Source organism: Lissotriton vulgaris, chromosome 1_1 (assembly GCF_964263255.1).
Source record: "Lissotriton vulgaris chromosome 1_1, aLisVul1.2, whole genome shotgun sequence".
NCBI classification, from domain to species: domain Eukaryota; kingdom Metazoa; phylum Chordata; class Amphibia; order Caudata; family Salamandridae; genus Lissotriton; species Lissotriton vulgaris.
The window spans coordinates 1,089,167,637-1,089,187,575 of NC_141685.1; the positions used below are offsets into that span (position 1 = coordinate 1,089,167,637).

The 19,939-nt window shown below is 48.8% G+C and overlaps 1 protein-coding gene across 3 annotated transcripts in view; it reads left to right on the plus strand.

Annotated features, from left to right (window-relative positions):
• Window positions 1-19,939, plus strand: part of SGSM3 (small G protein signaling modulator 3) — a 288,821-nt gene that overhangs the window by 139,970 nt on the left and 128,912 nt on the right. For all 3 annotated transcript variants that reach the window (XM_086963472.1, XM_086963474.1, XM_086963473.1), the window contains one exon: window positions 15,959-16,167. In XM_086963472.1, the coding sequence (XP_086819598.1) occupies window positions 15,959-16,167 (209 nt within the window). The remainder of the gene's footprint in view (window positions 1-15,958; window positions 16,168-19,939) is intronic.

Here is a 19,939-nt window from a genome sequence, read left to right on the forward strand (position 1 = left end):
CTTCCCTCCACTCCCCCCACCACATTCCACTCCAGTTGAGGTAAGACTACAACAATTCCTTCCGGTCTGGACCAACATCAAATCAGACAGGGTGCAACAAATAATTCAATCAGGTTACTGTCTCGAACTAACATCTACCCCAAACATGCCACCCAAACAGCGCCCAATGTCACAAGAACATTTGCTTCTGCTAAGGCAGGAGGTAATATCCCTCCTACAAAAAAGCACAATAGAACCAGTTCCACTGCATTAACAAAACAAGGGAGTTTACTCCCTGTACTTTCTTGTCCCAAAAAAAGGACGGCTCTCTAAGGCCTATTCTAGACCTCAGACCACTAAACCTTTACATACAATCAGACCACTTTCATATGGTCACGCTCCAGCAGGTCCTTCTCTCCTTTTACAAAATGACTTCCTTGTCACTATAGATATCAAGGACGCCTATTTCCACATTCCCATTTACACTGCTCACAGAAAGTATCTCAGATTTGTACTGGGCGGTCAGCACTATCAATTCAAGGTACTTCCATTCGGAGTCACAACAGCACCAAGAGATTTTACCAAGTTCCTAGCAGTAGTAGCAGCACACTTAAGAATACATCACTTTCACGTCTTCCCATATCTCGACGACTGGCTCATAAAAGCCAGCTCATGCAGTCAGTGTGTACAACACACTCACACCACCATCCAATTACTCGACTTCTTGGGGTTTACAGTAAACCACACCATGTCCCATCTGCAACCATCCCACGTACAACAATATCTTGGTGCCACAATAAACACATCAACAGCGCCAGCTTATCCCTCTTCTGCCAGGATAACAAATATGCAAGCTCTTCTAACAAAATTCCAACCGCAACACTCTCTTCCAGCTCGAGTGTTCATGCAACTCATAGGAATGATGGCCTCTTGCATATTCATAGTGCCTCATGCAAGACTACAGATGCGTTCTCTTCAAGAGTGCTTAGCACGACAATGGAACCAGGCTCAAGGTCAAATAAAAGACCTAGTGTTGGTAGATGGTCGGACTTGCCGCTCTCTGCAATGGTGGAGCACCAAAAACCTTTCCAAGGGCCGACCGTTCCTAAAGCCAGTTCCTCAAATAGTCATGAGAAGCGGACGCATCGCTCTCCGGCTGGGGAGCTCACCTACTGCATCACACCATGCAGGGCAGGTGTACACTGCCACAAAAGTTACTCCACATCAACCACCAGGAGTTACTAGCCATATTTCTAGCCCTAAAAGCATTCCAAAAGCAGATATTTGGCAAAGCTGTCTTAGTCTGCACAGACAACATGACAGCCATGTACTACATAAACAAACAAGGAGGGACACACTCTCTGCAGCTCTCTGTTAGCGCAGCAGATATGGAGATGGCCTATACCTCTAAACATCTTCCTTTTAGCCCAGCATGTTCCAGGGGTACAAAACACCATAGCAGATCTGTTAAGCCGTCAGACGCAACAGATCCACGAGTGGGAACTTCATCCACAAGTTCTTCAACCGTTCTTTCAGATGCGGGGGCAACCTCAGATAGACCCCGCGCACCCACGCCACCCACAAAAACGCCAAATGACCAAGCTTCACCGCCAGATATCCACACCCGCTGTCTAAAAGCAATGCTATATGGATAAACTGGTCCGGCAAATTTGCGTACGCTTTTCCATCTCTCCCACTGCTTCCACTAGTAGTGCGCAAACTACAGCAACATTCCCCAACTCTCATTCTAGTTGCTCCAACTTGGGCCAGACAACCGTGGTACACCACACTTCTGCAACTTTCTTTGGTACCGCACCAAAAGCTATGCCTGTCTCCACGCTTCCTAACCCAGAACCATGGAGAGATCAGACACCCGGACCCAGCTCAGCTCAACCTAGCGATCTGGCTCCTGAGGTCCTAGAGTTCGGTTACCTTAACCTTCCCCTTGACTGTATGAACATTATTAAAGAAGCTAGACGTCCCACCACTAGGGCATGTTATGCAGGCAAGTGGAAACGTTTTGTAATATACTGTCATAACAACAACATCAATCCTCTAGATGTGTCTATTCAACACATCATACGATACTTACTACACCTCCAAAGATGTAACGTAGCGAACACATCTATTAGACTGCATCTTACTGCCATTGCAGCATACCTACAAAATAGACCACAACTATCACTTTTTAGAGTACCTGCCATAAAGGCTTTTATGGAGGGTCTCAAAAGAATAAATCCTCCCAGAGCCAACCTTTAACTGTGTGGAATTTAAACATTGTTCTCACTTGGTTAATGGGGCCTCCCAGTGAGCTACAAGCATTGACCATTCCAGAACCTTTTCTGCAAATGCATCATAATAAGGTTGTTCTCCAAACCAATCCTAAATTCCTTCCAAAAGTCATTTCGCCCTTCCATCTCAATCAATCAGTGGAGCTGCCCGTATTCTTCTCGCAGCCACAAACAGTCGCAGAAAGAGCTCTTCATACCTGAGATTTCAAAAGAGCATTGCTTTACTACATTGAAAGAAACAACCTTTTCGTAAAACTAAACAACTTTTTGTGTCTTTTTCACCATCTCACAAAGGCAACCCCTTATCAAAATCTGGGATATCTCGGTGGATTGTCAAATGCATACAGATTTGCTACCACAAAGCTAAACATATGTTATTTATCCCTCCTAAAGCCCATTCTACAAGAAAGATAAGGGCTTCAATGGCATTTTTAGGGAACATTCCCTTAGATGACATCTGCATCTATTGTTTAGATGTGCAAACTAAACAACAAGCTACTGTGGGCCAGGCTGTACTCAAAACACTGTTTCAAACTACTGCAACTGATACGGGTGGTCGCCTCTAATGCACAGTGTGTAATCTGCAGCTCATATGCCTCGAACGGAAAATGCTACTTACCAGTATGCATCTGTTCTTGGCATGTAGAGCTGCAGAGTTACACACGCCCACCCGCCTCTCCGGCTACCTTTATCTGTTCCAGTATTATCTTAATTAGATACAGCTTACATGAGCATCCTTCCTGTTTCTTACAAAACTCCATAATTTCCCTGCTGGCGAAAACCAATCTTAAGGATGGAGCCGATGCCCATGCGCAGTGTAATCCAAAGGAGGAGTCACCTATCTTGTGACTTCCAAAGACATTTCAGGACAAAAACAACTGCAAACATCCGGGCCCAACACTAGGTGGCGATCTGTGCACAGTGTGTAACTCTGCAGCTCTACATGCCAAGAACAGATGCATACTAGTAAATAGAATTTTCCTTATATTATGGCATACAGGATATCCACCACCATTGTGACAGAGTAAGCCGTCCGCCGAGATCTAGATCAGGCCCTTAGTCTGCTGGTGATGCCTAAGTGTGGTAGAGACATGGTCTAGTGAGTAAGCTTTCGGCAGTTTATGTAGAAGACTGGAGTTCTAATCCGATACCAATCTGCCTCTTCATCAAATTGTGGGTTCCTGGTCAAATCCATATGTTAACCTGGCCCAGGACTCATTTTTCTTAACTGCCAAAACTGAAATGCTTGTATCTGAAAGAAACATGTTAGTTATAGATTCCTTACCTTAGAAATACCCCCAGGCGTAAGACTGGATCCGGAAAGTTTTTTCGTCGGCAGTACCTCTGCGCGTCGGAAGGTGGCATCTGTCAGCTCCACATTCGTCGTTGGCATTGTGTCGTCGGGATGACGTCGTGGTACCTACTTAGACACGACCTCGCGCGCTGACGTCAGTGCTTTCTTTTTCCGCGCCAGACAGTGTAGATCCGGAGAGAGCGGTACCTCAAGTCACTTTTTGACTGACTTTTTTGATCGGCTTTGTCTTTTTCGAGTCTCCAACTCCTGGTGCACATAGGGATGCCCGGCTTCAAGGTTTGCGGGTCCTGTTCCCGACTGATGTAGGTTACGGATCTGCACCTCATGTGCCTCTTTTACCTGGAGCGCGAGCACAACCCCAAGTTGTGCTCGGACTGCCGGTCCATGGCTCCGAAGGCTTTGCGGGAGCGGTCCTGAAAGCTGCTCGAGCGTCGACAGTCTGCTCCGTGCCATTCGAGGTCCGGTCACGATTGAGGTCGAGGGACCAGTCGCTGAGCCATCACCATTGGTCCAAATCTTCGAAGTCTTCGCATTCGGGGTCAGATAAGTTGAAGCACAAGAAGAAGTCGAAAAAGCATCGTCGCTCTTCGACTTCTCCCCGTCGGTCGGCTGACGCGACGAGGGATGTGGGCGGTGCCCCCTCCTGCAGCGCCGCGTGCGGAGACCAAAGAGTCTACTCCGAAGTTCCCTCCCTTTCCGGGACCCGCAGTTCCTCCTCCCCAGCTTTGTACGTTCTATGAGACGATGCACGCCATCTTTGGGCAGCCCGAACCTGCCCGGCGTGCCTTTGGGCCCTGCGGACTCGGGTGGGGGGCCTGCCTTCTCCGTCGGCGGCTCTGGCCCCAGCGCCGCAGGCCCTCCTTGGATCCAGGCCTGGATCTGGATCGGCGCCGGTTGACCTCCTTACACCTCCACCTGCGCCGCTTCCTCCGGCACTGCTTCCGCAGCAAACGGCCGCCGTGCCCCCGGCTGACGTTGACCCCGGCCTCCATCCTGATGTGGACCCGGAGCCGGACCGGCGTCGCCCAGCACCGGCGCCGCGAGGGATTTTTGTTGCCTTGTTCACTCCCGGGGATCCTTTTCATCCAGATTGGATGAGGAGGAGGATTGGGAGAGGTCAGGTGACCCTTTAACTGACCAGCCCGAGTCTGAGCAGGACTGGAGAGAGGAACTGGGGGATACCAGTGGTCTGGACACCTCCCCTGACCTTGGTATGTTGTCTCCACCTACCGTGGCTACGGAGGAGGGAGCATCTTACGCAGTGGTGTTGCGTAGGCCGGCCGAGGTTCTCAACCTCGAGCTCCCTACAGTGGCGGTGAGGACTAACTTCCTGACTGAGGTTCTTCAGCAGGCTGCGAGCTGTTCGGAGCACCTGCTGCCTTTTAATGACACCCTCACTGACATCCTTTTGGGCACCTGGTCCAGGCCCAACACAGGCCTCCAATGGATAGGATGATTGCCCAACGCCACCACCCGGCTCCGGACGACCCCACTTTCCTCTCCCAACACCCCACCCCTGAGAGCTTAGTGGTCCAAGCCTTCACTTCCAAGAGCTGATTCCCTACCGCTCTCCCCGAAAGGGAATCCAAGAAACTGGACCACCTTGGGAAGAAAATGTTCTCTTCCGCCAGCTTAGGACTGCGATCGGTAAACACTGCATGTCTATTGGGTCGTTATTTCCACTCTGTGTGGGAGACGGTTGCGCAGGTGCTGCCTCGGTGTCCGAAGGAGGCCCAGACAGTGCTCTCCCAGGCTGTTGCCACCGGGTTGGATTCAGTGAAGTTTACCATCCGTTGTGGGATGGATTCCGCCAACTCTCTAGGTTGGGCGATTTCCTCATCAATAGCCCTTCGACGCTCCGCCTAGATGAGATCGACTGGCTTTTCTGGGGATGTCCAAAATACCCTCATGGACATGCCCTTTGATGGCCGTCACCTTTTTTTGGTGACAAAGCGGACAACGCTCTAGAGCGTTTCACGGGCTATGGCCAAGTCCTTAGGCCTCTCCAACTGTCCAGCGCAGTCTGCTTTTCTCCCCTTTCGTGGCTATGGAAGGGGTGCCCCACTACGTTCCGCCCAGAGCTACTGGCCGCAGCAGATTTCCCAAGCTTTGCGCGGCCGTGGTAACCCCCGTCGTGGTTCAGGGGGCCAGCAGGCAGGCCAGTCTACCAACCCCCCTCTGCAGCAGCCTCCAAGCCTTCCTGGTATGACATTTCAGGCCTATCAAACGCCAGTGGGTGGCAGGATTCGCTATCACCTCCCCCACTGGCAAACCATCACGTTGGACAGGTGGGTTTTGCAGATAGCCCGAAGGGGCTACTCCCTCTCCTACGAGGCTGCCCCTCCAGCCATGCCACTGCAATACCACCATATGTCGGAGGATAATCTGGGCCTTCTCCAAAAGGAAGTCACAGCCCTCTTGACCAAGGGAGCCATTGAGCGGGTTTCTGTCCCAGAAGTAGGTTGTGATTGTTATTCCCACTACTTTCTGGTACCCAAGAATGACAAGGGCCTGCGTCCTGTCTTGGATCTGAGGAACGTCAACTGCTCAAGTGGAAGATGTTGACGCTCGCTCACGTCTTATCTGCCCTCGACCCTGGAGACTGGTTGGTAGCGTTAGACTTGCAGGACCCTTATTTCCACATTTCCGTCCTGACGCCAAACTGGCATTACCTGCAGTTCACAGTAGGCCACGAGCACTTTCAGTTTACTGTTCTCCCCTTTGCCCTTACCAGCGCCCCTCGGGTGTTCACAAAAGTGTTGGCGGTGGTCGTAGCTCACCTACGCAGATCAGGGGTTCCAGTGTTCCCCTATCTAGACGACTGGCTGTTGAATGCGGGCTCGCCCCAGATGGTCGTCTCCCACCTCCAGACAACAGCCGACATCCTGCATTCGCTGGGGTTCTCCATCAATGTGGCAAAGTCACACCTGGTTCCCTCTCAGAAGCTCCTCTTCATCGGAGCGGTACAGGACACACGCAGTTTCGGGTTTATCCTCCCGAACAGCGAGTCCGGGATATTCGGGCTATGATTCCGATCTTTCAGCTTCTATCCCGGGTCTCAGTCAGAATGACCCTGAGTCTGCTGGGCCTAATGGCCTCCTGCATGTCGATCATGCCAGAAGGCATATGCGGGCTCCGCAGTGGGACCTGAAGTTCCAGTGGGCGCAGCATCGGGGGAATCTGTCCGATTGTGTCCAGATCTCAGAGGGCACTACACAACAATTGCAGTGGTGGCTCACGAACCAGGATTGGGTCAACAGCAGATCCCTCTCCCTTCCCCAACCAGATCACACAGTGGTGACGGACGCATCCCTTCTGGGGTGGGGCAGCCACATCGGAGAGGTGGAGATCATAGGCCTCTGGTCTCCGGCGTAGTCCGAGCTCCACATCAACCTTCTGGAGCTTCGGGTGATCCGTCTTGCACTGAAGGCATTCCTTCCCTCTGTCCGGGGAAGAGTGGTGCAGGTGTTTACGGACAACACCACCGCCATGTGGTACTGCAACAAACAGGCCGGTGTGGAGTTGTGGACCCTATGTCAGGAGGCCCTGTGCCTCTGGACATGGCTGGAACATCAGGGCATATCCTTGGTGGTTCAACACCTGGCAGGTTCTCTGAAGGCCAGGGCGGACGAACTCAGCCGCAGGTGCATGATGGATCACAAATGGCATCTTCAATCGGACCTGGTTCAAGGTCTCTTTCTACAGTGGTGAAAGCCTTTGTTAGATCTATTCACCACAGAAGAGAACGTGCAATGTCAGCAATTCTGCGTTTTGGAATTTCCAAGGTGGCACTCGCTTGGCGGCGATTTTCGTTGGGAGTGGAGTTGTGGTCTGTTGTACGCCTTTCCGCCTATACCACTTCTGCCAAGAGTGCTGAAGAAGATCAGGTGCGACTGGACCCAAGTCATTCTTGTGGCTCTGGATTGGGCACAGAGTCAGGTATCCCGAGCTGCTCAACATGGCCATCGATCCTTTGATCCGACTGCCTCTTCGGGAGGATCTTATGTCGCAGCAGCAGGGGACGGTTCTCAACCCGGACCTGTCCAGCCTCCACCTCCTTGCGTGGAGATTGAGCGGCGGCAGTTGACGGCATTTGACTTGCCTCCCGAAGTTTATGATGTAATCTTGGCAGCCAGGCCTCCCTCCACTAAGACAGTATACGCTAGCCGGTGGAACAAATTTGGGCCATGGTGCACAGCAAAAGCTGTGGATCACCTTTCTGCCCCTCTTTCTGGGGTTCTTTTGTTCCTTCTCTCTTTGACCCAGCAAGGTTCTGCTTTGGGCACTATCAAGGGCCATCTTTCAGCCATTTCTGCTTTTCTTTGACTGCCTGATCAGCCTTCACTTTTCAAGTCCCCAGTTGTAAGTCGTTTCTTGAAGGGCATAACTCCTCTTTTTCCTCCTATTCCCTTCGTTATGCCTCAGTGGGACTTGAATTTTGTTTGAACTTTTTTAATGTGCGCTCCTTTTGAGCCGCTTCATAACTGTCCTTTGAGACTTTTAACTCTTAAGACTGCATACCTGGTGGCCATCACCTCTGCCAGAAGAGTGAGTGAGCTACAGGCTCTGTCATCCAAGCCCCTCTTTCTGTTTATTCATCCGGACAAGGTGGTTCTTAGACCTCGTCCCTCCTTTCTTCCCAAAATCATCACAGCTTTTCACATTGGGAACACCATCACTTTGCCTACCTTCTTTCCGCCTCCACATCCTTCAAAAGAGGAAGAGAAGCTCCACTGTCTGGCCTCAAAACGTGCGCTTTCCTTTTATCTGGATCGCACCAAACAGTTCCGGGTGAACAACCAACTCTTTGTGGCCTACGTGGGTGCTAAAAAAGGTCGGCCGTACACAAGCAGACTATCTCACGATGGGTTCCCTTGAGTATCAAGGCCTGTTATTCTCTGGCGAAAAAGGAGCCTCCAGTGGGGCAACGCGCCCACTCCACCAGGGCGACGGCAGCCACTACTGCTTTGGGACGAGGAGTCCCTCTGAATGACATCTGTCAGGCAGCTTCGGGGGTATTGTTGCACACATTTCCAAAGCACTACTGCCTCGACAGCCAAGTAGAGAGTGACGGCTTCTTTGGCTGTTCTGTTCTCCAGGATTTTCTGGTGTAATATTAGTTTGCAGACCCACCTCCGGGGTTGGTATTGCTGGGGTATCTATTCTAAGGTAAGGAATCTATAACATGTTTCTTTCAAATGAAGAAGTTACTTACCTTCTGTAACAATATATCTTTAAGAAACATAGGTTGTTTATATATTCCTTACCGCCCCACCTATCCTTCCCGTACTACAAACTAATTTCTAGGGTTAAGGACATCCTTTCAGGGCCCTAGTTTTGTGCACCAGTGGTCAATGTCTTGCATGGCTCTGCGTTTCTGGTGCGGAAAGTCGTGTACAGAACTGACGTCAGTGTGCGAGGGCGGCGTCTAAGTAGCTACCACGACATCATCCCGTGGCCACGACGCCAACGACTAACGCGGAGCCGACCGATGCCACCTTCCGAAGCAAAGAGGTACTTCTGACGAAAAAACTTTCCGGATCCAGTCTTACGCCTGGGGGTAATTCTAAGGTAAGGAATCTATAACTAACCTATGTTTCTTATAGATATATTTTTACCTAAGGTAAGTAACTTGTTCACATGGTCTAACCCCAATATTATGAGGTATGTAAAATAAAGGCCATAGAGCATGCTGAGCTGTGCTAGGACAGGTTTGCATTGGAGTTTGCCACCTTGACCACTAGCCCTGTCAGTCCCTTAATTTTCAGTTTCTCTGGACAGCCTGTCGTCCTACCTGTTGCCGATACTTCACCAAACCATACATTGTGCTGTTTTGTAACATTTCTATATTTCTTTACTGCTCCTTGATGACAGACAAAACTGCTTTCCTTATAGTCGAGTAAGTAGCTACTTTGCTGTGTGTGGTTGCCTGTGAGTGGAATATTAAGAGATAAAAGAGGGTAAGGGTAGCTTCATAGGAAGCCTATAAAACCACTATTACCTGAAATTAGTGTCCCAACTTTGAGATCAGCCAAGTATTCACTGCTGTACAAAATTCTAAATGGCTGTTGATGAACAGCCTACTTTTTGGGAACCTGTTTATGGGTTGGCATGTCTGGACAGGGTAGGAGCTCCCACCAGTGCAAGTTTTTAAGTCTGCCCTGGAAAGACAGAAACACAGCTCCTGGGGGCGCTGTTAAGAAATTCTGTATGGAGTTAATCCAGGAGTGACAGAAGCCCTCCCCATGGAGGTGCTGCTAAACTACCAATAACTACTATTAAACATTCTCCTCCTAAGCAGTAGAAGCCAAACCCCATGTACTGTAAAGAAATCCGAAATTACCACACGGGGACCCAGCATGGAGCACAATAGTCTCCACAGAACTAGTGGTTCTGTGAGTTAGCTAAGGACCTTTTAAGGTGCAACACAGGAGTTCATAAAATATTAAGATAGAGGCCACAGCGGTGGGTGTGTGGAGAATCTAGAAGAGGTTATATACAATCCAAGTAAATGTAAATTATTTAGATGGATAACTATGCAGTAGAGACATAGACAGCTGAGGCGAAGCATTGTAGTGTTTGGCTCAGTGGGGAAAAATGGAGAGCAGAAGTAAGAGATAAAAGACAATGGTCAGAGGAAAAGAGCAGAGTTTTGGTCACTCTACACTTTCAGACTGTAAGTGGCCCAAACAATGAAGAAGCCACATGAAGACATCTTTACCCTCTCTGCCATTTGCCTCTCTGCCCTTACCCTCTCCGTCCTTAGTCTTATACCTGTCAGGCAAATACAGTATCTCCACCAAGATGATGTTGCTTCTGCTATTAGACTGCTTTTGGTATAACAAAATAACATTAGTTTACATAAGGAGTGCAGAGAGATGAAGCAAGTCACTCGACCCACAGTTAACTCTTCCAGCATCATCCTATCCAGTGCCTTTTTAAAGTTCTTCACTTTGTTTGTTTGTTTGTTTCTTTAATGCAAATAAGCACTAACATTAGCTGGGAGATAAATACACAATGCTTGGTGTTTGACATCCCTCCACAGCAGCATTGCCTATACAGTATCTCTTCTCCTTCTTGCAAGTCACCTCTAGTGGCTCATTCGCCATCCCATAGGGGAAAACAGGAGTGATGGGTGAAATGCTTGGATTAATCTCAGCCTCTAGTAATTACTTGGAGCCGCGGTCCAGTTTTTTTGCTGACCGTGCCACCTCAGACAGGAAACAGCCATAGGCAAATCAACCCAGGTCATCCTCTTACGGGAACAGTCTAGCCTGAACTGACATGCTAGGTTCCCTCTGATTAATTCAAGCGTTCTTCCATCATCTTGATTAAATAATACCCTAAATGTAATGGAATTTGCAATGATTTAGGTTCTGTTCCTCAAGACTTAAGCTGTGTATCACCATCAAGGTTAACTGGTCTGGGGGCACTCGTGTTCCCATCTGGAGCAGACCTGACATGACAGTTTGGGGTGGGCTGTTCTGTTGTAGCAGTAAAAGACTGATTTGCATATGGCAGGTCTTTTTAGTAGAGTGGCATAGTGTGTGGCCTACCTACATCATTGATCCTTTGATTTCAGGCTGGACCTGGAACCTACCTCGCTTCTGTAGAAAATCAGCATGGGGTCCGGCCCCATGTTTTGAAATATTGCAACAAACAAGGCTGCTACATACATATTTGTCACATATTTATGTAGGTAACTTTGGTGCAGTCAATCAATCATTAACTCTCAATCTCTGCCCACCACCCTGCCAGTTTGGACGAACACCAAAATTAGGTTCATATTTATGGGTCTAAGCTCAGTGTGGCATGCGGAGAGTTGGTGACTTACTAGTGAACATAAAAATTATGCTCACGGAGGAGGAGCCAAGATGGCGACCGGAGCAGACGCTTGAGCGCCCGGCTCCGTCGGCCCTTGGCCTCGGACTATCATCCTGAATCCTATCCTCGTTGATTTTCGAGGTGCAACGTGTGCGACGACGCGCTGTCTACGCCGCCGCTTTCCCTGAGTTCCAGCCCGCCCGGATGCCGGAGTTATTGGTGTTTTTGTTCTCCGCCCTGGACCCCTGCTCCATTGTTGCCTCTGACGGCCCGCTGAGGACTCCACAGTCACCGGACCCGCTAGTGCCAACCTGAGCCGCGCGGTCCCAACCTCACCTCCCACCACGGACTGTTGCCAGCTGAGCCTGTGGGGGACGGCCAGACATCTCCTGCACCCTGCGCCTGAAGAGCTGGGGCGGTACGATAAGCCCCGGTGCATCGGGTCTCCTGCCTCGAATTGTGGACCGAGTTGTGGGAACTGCCGACCCCCTTCTTCTATTGCCTAGTCAGTTTCACAGAGGACCCGAGGGAAGGGAGGCGACTGTTGGCTATCCCTTTTGCGGCGCAATCCGGAGGGGAACTAATTCCTTGCTACGATTCCCCCCCCCCCCCCGGCCATTGTACCGTTCACCGGTGAAACATGGCGTTGTTTGCCTGCTCGCGGCGGGGGGGTGATACTCCGGTTTTGCCCAATGCCTGCTTCGCCCTCCCTCCACCAGACACCAGCTTCACTGTGCCTTCCCTGATTGCTGCCGACGTGGGGGTGCAGCCTCCGCTGACACGCGGCTCCATTCTGGCTGCCTTACGGGACTTTCGTCTACAAATGTGTGCTGGCTTTACGGCGCTGTGTGAGCAGTTTGACTCTATGCTGTCGGCTGCGAGAAGTGAGCACTCCGACTGTCCTCAACACGGCGTGGGCCTGCCAATGCCTGTGTGTGATTGTGCTGTACTGGTGCCTGCAACTGGCTTTCCCGGCACCCAGGATCAATTGCTTTCAAGCTCAACATCGGATACTTTGTATCCCCGTCCATTGCTACCTGCTTCGTTGTTGCCTGCCTCACCGCGATTGCAAGAGTATCCTGCAGGGAAGCACCTAACATCTTTGGTGAATCGTTTACGGTGGCCTACTGCCTCCTTTCTGCGGGACTCCTGTACATTACATGCCATGGCCGGACTTTATGTGGTGGACGAGGAGACCTCTGCAGCTGGTCGGTGGCCGTTTTGTGATCCTTCTTCACCATCTTCTCCACAGCGGCCATATTGTCTTTGTCTGTACGGGAGGTGGGGCTTTCATGCAGGGGCTGGCTTAGTCTCAAGCCCGAGATCGGGCCAGGGCTAGACTGTTTTTTACCGCCATGGCTTCACGGATGGGCTGGACTGGGACTGGAACTGTGTGTATATGCTGTGTGCACTCGTCGCGATCTGTCTTCCTTCATTTAAAATGCTGCGATACTTCATTTCCACAAGACCGTTTCTGGGGTAGTGGGTTCTCAGTGTGTGGAAGTCATAGATGGCCGAGGGTTTAGGGCGCTCTGAAAATACGTAGGCTCCTCCCCACTTTCTTCTTTTTGGGAGTTTAGATTAGAATAGTTCTATTCTTTTCTCACCCCCTTTATTATGTGTGTGATGTTTTCTTCTCTTTCTTTACTTTATTCCTACTCTCTCTCTTGTCTATATTTCGGGTTTATTGGGCGACAGGCACTATGCTGGGGTGGGGGGCAGGCCGTAGCCTCCGCATTGGTGTAGGGTGGGGGGGTAATTACTGTTCTGATTAGTTCTATGGGCCTTTTTTTCTTTTTATGTTTCTGCGCTATACTTGTTTCGATTCTGGGTCCGGGTGTGGGGTTGACAGAGGGAGGGCGGCACTGGAGGGGTGCGTAACTGCTCAAGTGACTATCCTGTTATACAACTGCATTGCCTCACTGCCTGAGATTTTACTTCATTGCTGTTTTATTGATGCTGCCGCTCTCCTGTTTGGTGAAGATATTGTGCGGACTCGAATCTCCTTGGTTCTTACTCTTCACTGACTTTTTCCTTGCTACAATTATTTTGAAAAAACTTTAAAATTAACCTTCACTTCTCCTCCCCCTGGCGTCAAGGTTCTCTCCAGTGTATATCTCGTAAATCGTCGCTAATCTTGACCGTCGGAACGCAGGGGCTGTAATGTTTGAATCAGTGCTTAACTGTATCGTGGCCGGCCTGAAGGTTGTAGGCCCGTATTTGTCCTCTTAATATGCACGAATAAAGGTTTACAAAAATTTAAAAAAAAAAAAAAAAATTATGCTCACTCACCTTCCCAGATGTTAACTCCTACATGGCTGTATAACTTATTTATTGAAATTGCTCATATATGCTGCACTTATAGCCTTGTATTTCCCTTACATCTGCCCACAATATGACTGTTCAGTGTATATATATTGGAGAGCATTCAGTCTTGCAAGCCCAAGGAAGTGTTAGTACTTCGATTTGCATGCATTCTAGGAGCTAAGCTCTGATTTTTCTGGAGTGATACGCTGGAAATAGTTAAAATGTGCAGGCACACAAGGATCCCCATATGTGCTGAGTCTTGTTCTGCACTTATTGCCAAACCAGAAGAAATTAACAATTCCAATATCCGCTCTGCCAAGCAGAGGCTAGACTGATATTAAAACTAGATCTCTCTGTAGGTTAGTGTATCACATCTATACTTTAGCTGTCGAAGTCCAACTTGGCTTAAGATGAGCCTTGACCCTGCACTGACCACAGCCTCCACTGTAGCATGTTTGCGCTATCCAGTCTCCAGGTCCAGACGTTTTCACTCGGAGGAGCCTCAGATTGAAACCCACACACATGTTTGTGTCCCTAGTTCCATGTAGCTCACATACATATAGAACCTGGGTGTCTGTGGCCTTTAGGTGGTCAGCAGGTGTGGTTTATGGTCCCTAGGAGAGCTCATTTCCTAGTGCATATCACTCAACGTGTGGCATTCACTCGGCTCTCTGTGACTGTTTAGATATCCTTTGGTTTGTCATTTCTGTGTGCCTAAAGTGTCTTAGAATAGTGTGAAGTGTCTGCAAGGCAACAATTCAGTGCAATATTGTAATTACATTTATATAGCGCTTACTACCCTTGACGAGGTGTCCAAGCATTTTTTCGGTGAGTAGCACGCTACTCCGGAGCCCATAAAGGAGTAATGGTGAATTAGTAAAGTCAAGTGGTGGATATGTTAGTCATTTTTTTTTACTAAGAAGGATACTGGACGGATAGACTAGGGAAAAGGTTTGAGTTTATACAGCGCTTGCTACTCCTTATGAGATGTTGGATCGTTTTTGCGGCGAGTAGCAGGCTACTCCAGAACCCATAAAGGGTTAGGGGTAAATTAGTATAGTGAAATGTGAAAGTAATTTCAGTGGTGGATATTTTAGTCAGTTAGTTAATATATCTGAATAGTTGGCGTCCAAAGTAAGCATGGGGGGCCGCATTCATGTTATAGGAACATTTTTAGGAAAACCGCTTGCTATAGAAATGATTTCTGCTAATATTCATTTTATGTAACTTTAACTTGTGTGGTTAACCGGCAAATGTGGCATGGATCCAGCTCTCCGCGATGTGAATTGGATGTCGTAGGCCTATGCCATTGTCTGTTTTACTGCAGCCCTGCTTTCACGTAACCGGAGAAGGGCTAAGACTACACACTCCCTTTGCTCCTCCCCAAAGATCTCAAATGTTGATAAGCTCAGAACAAAAAGCTTCTTTTTTTCTGTGTTCTCTCACAACACAGGGCCAGAATAAAACCCATTCTCTAGGGGCCATTAATGATTAGGATTGCTGTCACTGTGCCCAGCCATGGACTGACTCCAGGCTCACAAGCTTTCTAGTCCTAAAATGCCTTTAACGAAACAAGGTGATCCTACTAGTAACCTCTCCATCCTATCTCATGCCTTCACAGTGTAATTTTCGGGGACATTCCTCCTTGAGGAGATAATCAGGTGTGATGCGACTCCTTTCCCACCCCGCATACCCCAAAATAACATTTTTCAAAGAGTGAAAACTGACTATAATTCTGTCTCCAGAATATGCTCTAATCCTGGTGAATATGTGGTCTCTTCCTAATCTCACTGCAAATTTTTACAGCGGGAAGAGAGGGAATTTTGTTTTACTGAGCAGTTCATCCTGTGTTTGGGATTTCCATAAATTCATGGCTTAGGAAAATATACTAGACTACTCGAAAGACTTCTATTTCAAGAAGTTGTCTTCTTTTGGAGGGGATTGTTTTTGGACCCTAGTTTAAAATATACTAGTCATTCCCACTGAAGAAATCTGTTTGTAAACTGCAGCATGATCAAATTCCTGGGGCTAGTGCAAACTTTCAGCCTTCAGATGTCTGATCCTTGTGAATCGAACTCTTTAGGGAGTATAGTGCCTGCAGGCTTGTGGACACTTTTCATATCCATCTTATATTGAGCCCTGCCTCTTCCTAGCTGGAGACCTTCACACCATAAACCTAGCCAGGGCTTAACTTTCAGGAAACAACTTTTCCACTTAACCACAGTGTACTCTTTTCTTGCAGATGGTGCAGAGCCTGACTCGAGTAAGCTCCTGGGCGTCCCCCTCACTGAGGATCCCCAGCAAAGACTCCGGTGGCAGGCCCATCTGGAGTTCACACACAACCATGATGTGGGGGACCTGACGTGGGACAAAATTGATGTGTCGTTGCCACACTCCGAAAAACTGCGCTCGCTCATCCTGGCTGGCATACCACACAGCATGAGGCCACAGGTATTTCCTTTGTGCATGATGGGAGGCTTCTGGTACTCACCTTTTACACACAGCAAGACAGTGTGCTCTTCGCTCTAATGACATGAGACTACAGGTACTTGCCTCAAGTTCAGAATGGTTTGTTTGGTGTATACCACTGTCTATCATGAGAACAGAGGTCCTGGTACATTAGGCATGGCATAAGTGAACACGTTATTTTTCCCAACTCACTCAACTCTGAGGCTACAGAGTCTTACCTCCACACAAACTTGAAGACCTATTTACATGTAAATACATTCGGTTGAATGCTTTGAACGGCTGTTTCCTCACCTTGTGAATAAACTTAGAAACTCAAAGAGCAGTGCTCCTGAACACTGGTGGGTGGTTCTGTGCATCTCCACACCAATGTTGTTCTGCGCTGGAAGTAATGAAGGGAGCGGCATACAAACCCCACCTGCGTTCACTGACATCCGTTCCTTTCCTACTATGCCTTCAGACGCAGATCCAGAGTCTGCTCCTCTTTTCTTCTTTCATTGAACAGAATAACTTCTTTCAGAATGTTCCAGTGTGTAAAGGAAAGTGTGAGCCCCAAAGACTACAGGGTTTAAAACTTGTAATGACTGTTGCAAACTGATGTCTGTGACAGATCCCCATGAGGTGTTCTTCTGAGGTTTGGTTTCCATGCTTGATTCCAAGGCTTATGACAACTGTGCCCACATGAACCCAAAGGCCATCCATGAATGTGAAGCCAAGCTAAATGTGGCAAAAGACTGCAAGGCTCCATGCAGGTCATGCTTTGGGTTGAAGTCGAGAGGGTGCACCAATTCGGAATTCTTTCTCTGTGTAGGTTTCACTGTCAAAGTCTGTAGGTAAGTCCAAAAAGAAACCAAAGAAGTCCAAGTGAGACGTGACCCCTTCCTATCACTCTTTATCTCCTGAGAAGGCAGCAAGAGTGTCTCCATGCCTCCAGGTTTTGCTCCCATTCCAATGAGGAGCCGATTCCAACTCTCTACCTCATGCACCCCGAAATCCCAGGTTCGTCAGTGATGTTGAAGACTTTATAGAGGACATGCTGCTTGTGTTCCCTCTAGTGTGCTTTTGGACCTCAAGGATCTTCAGGTGCCTCTAGTCATGTTACCACCAGCCAATCCTGCCTCGGCACCATCCGTGCCTTTCAAACCTCTTTGGGTTCCACAGTGGTGTCAGTGCCAACTTTGAGTTCTACTCAGAAATCTGTACTAGCCCTTTGAAAGTCAACACGTATGCCGATGGCAGTGGAGGAGGATCCACATCTATCCCGTTCTTGACTCCAAGACAAATTTATCTAGACCTTAACCAAGGCTGCACCTAGATCCTGATGGGGTGCAGCCAATATTTAATCCCTCTGATTCCCACACTGTACCACTGCCATTACTTTGCAGTCATGCACAGACAGTGCATCAACTATTTAGTTGAGAATTCTATCAGTGCAAACCCTATACAGATGACAGTTGGGAAGATGGGGATGAGGTTGCCCCACCCTATGATGGTGATTATTGCTACATGGACTTACAGATGCCAGTGGGTTGGACATATCACCCAATACTAAATTGGTGTTCTCCCTGGACCAGCTACAGAAGAAAGCACATCTTTTGTAACTGTTATTAGAACATCTGCCAAAATCCTTGACCTTCACCTCTCTACTATGCAGGTTAAAACCAGTGTGCTTCGTGAGGTTCTTCAGCCTGACCAGTCACCTACAGAACCTCTTCCTTTTAATAAGGCCTTCACTGCTGCACTCATAGGAACGTGGGCAAAGCTATGTTCTAGACCTCCAGTAAATTGATAGGTCGCTCGTTGCCAAGGACCATCTCCAGGCGAACCTGAAATTTCAACCCAGCATCCAACAAACACCTTTCCAACAACTTCTTTTTATATAGTTCAATCAGATCGAAACATTGCACAAAAGACCGTTCTAATCGGCTTGTCTAGCCTTGAGATTGGCCACACCAGCTGCCTCCTTAGTTAATCACACACTCTGGGACATGGTGAGATCTTAGCAGCAGTTCTAGAAAACGTATGAGTTTCCTTGGCTTAAACCATCCTGGATGCAAGGGTGCAACCAAATTTGTTATCTGCTCCGATCTGGACACTACTAATTGCCTGAGAATGGCTACTGGGATAAGCGTGGTGTTGAGGCATCACACATGGATGAGATGCCACAGGCTTCTCCAGAGACCTCTAGGTGCCCCTAATGGACATGCTGTTCGATGGCTCTCTCCAGCCCTGCTCGGCCAGAAGGTGGAATTGACCCTGGAGTGTTTTATGGTTTTATATCTTCATATTGGTTTTGTAAAGAAAAAATGAGCCACTACCTACATTCATTGGCCGGTGGGGTGATACCACAGTAGATGGAGCTAAAGAGGGACAGCGTAGGAAACAGTTGAGAAAAAAAGAAGCAGAGAGAAAACCTTGACATCCAACAATAGAAGCAAGTGGTCAGGGGAGTGCAGTGTTCCCCCTCTGCGATCTAAACCTGACCCAGTGGGTTGTGGCGTTCAGTCACCGGAGGAACCCCAGTCGAAGAATATGCTGCTCTGGCATGTAAGTACAGTGAATTCAGCTCCAGAAATCCTTTAGTGGAACCCCATATCTTAATAAAGCGGGGGAGTGTGTGCGATTTGCTTGCTGTTAGTTTCTCGATGCCCACCACTTCCCACAGCCTATGTAGCCAGTCCAGTCTGGTATGGAGCCATTCAGTCTCCCACTTAGAGAGCAGCACCTGCTTGGCAGCTCCCAAAGCCAGGGTAATTCCCCTCCCAGGTACGACCTGAGAGAATAAGTTAAGATGTCCAGGAGCCCCTGTTATACGTAGCCCGGAAACCTGGGTATGTTTGTTTTTACAGTTCAGACAGTGCCACAACACATGCAAGAGAGTCACTTCTCGGCCGCAGCAGAACCATCATTGTGCGAACCATCCCAAGGCTTCCAACGAGCCACCCTAATGGAGTATAGTACCAGTAGTGTGCTATTTGAGGAACATTTGTTTCCCAGCAGTGCTGCAGGAGGAGGCCCTGGCTCTGTGTACAATGCCAGGCAAAGTCCATCATCCCATCAACATCAAAGAGCTCTCCAATTCTCTTGCAGTTGGCTTCCTGCCATTTGATGTACCCATCACCCTTCCTGGCCTGGAGGAATTCCGGATGGCCTATAAAAGGAGCCAGAGGGGACGTGTGGTTAGAAATACGTCGGGCTCTTGTGCTTTGTCCCACATACTCCGCATGGCCCTAAGGACCGGTGAGATGTGGACTCCAGCTGGTCGGTGCTGTTTAGGTAGTCAGGGCACCTTCTAGATGTGGATGCCTGCGACTGCTCGATCACGGTAGCACCAGTATTTCTCCAAGGCAAACCTTTACCATTCAACCATATAACACAGCTGGGCTGCTTGATAATATCTCTCCAGGTGTGGAACTCCCAGGCCCCCGTCTTCCTGTTTCAAGTATTGTTGAGAACGAGCCTTTCGGGCTCTATTCCCTCCCCAGATAAAGTCAACCATGAGGTGTTGTAATTTGACCAAAACCAGTAGAGGAGGCTGCAGCGGGAGGGTCTGCATCACATGCAAGATGCAGGGGCTTAAGGTCTCCCAAGCCACAATAGCCTAAGTTTTTTCCAGGCCGCGAGTTCCATCTGGGTGTTAGCCAGGAGGGTGGAGTAGTTATCCCGAGATGTTCGTTCAGTCGTGGGAAAAACCTGTAAGCCCTGATAGGCCACCCCATTCGGTGCCCAGGTGAATTGGAAACCCAGTTGCCAGGAG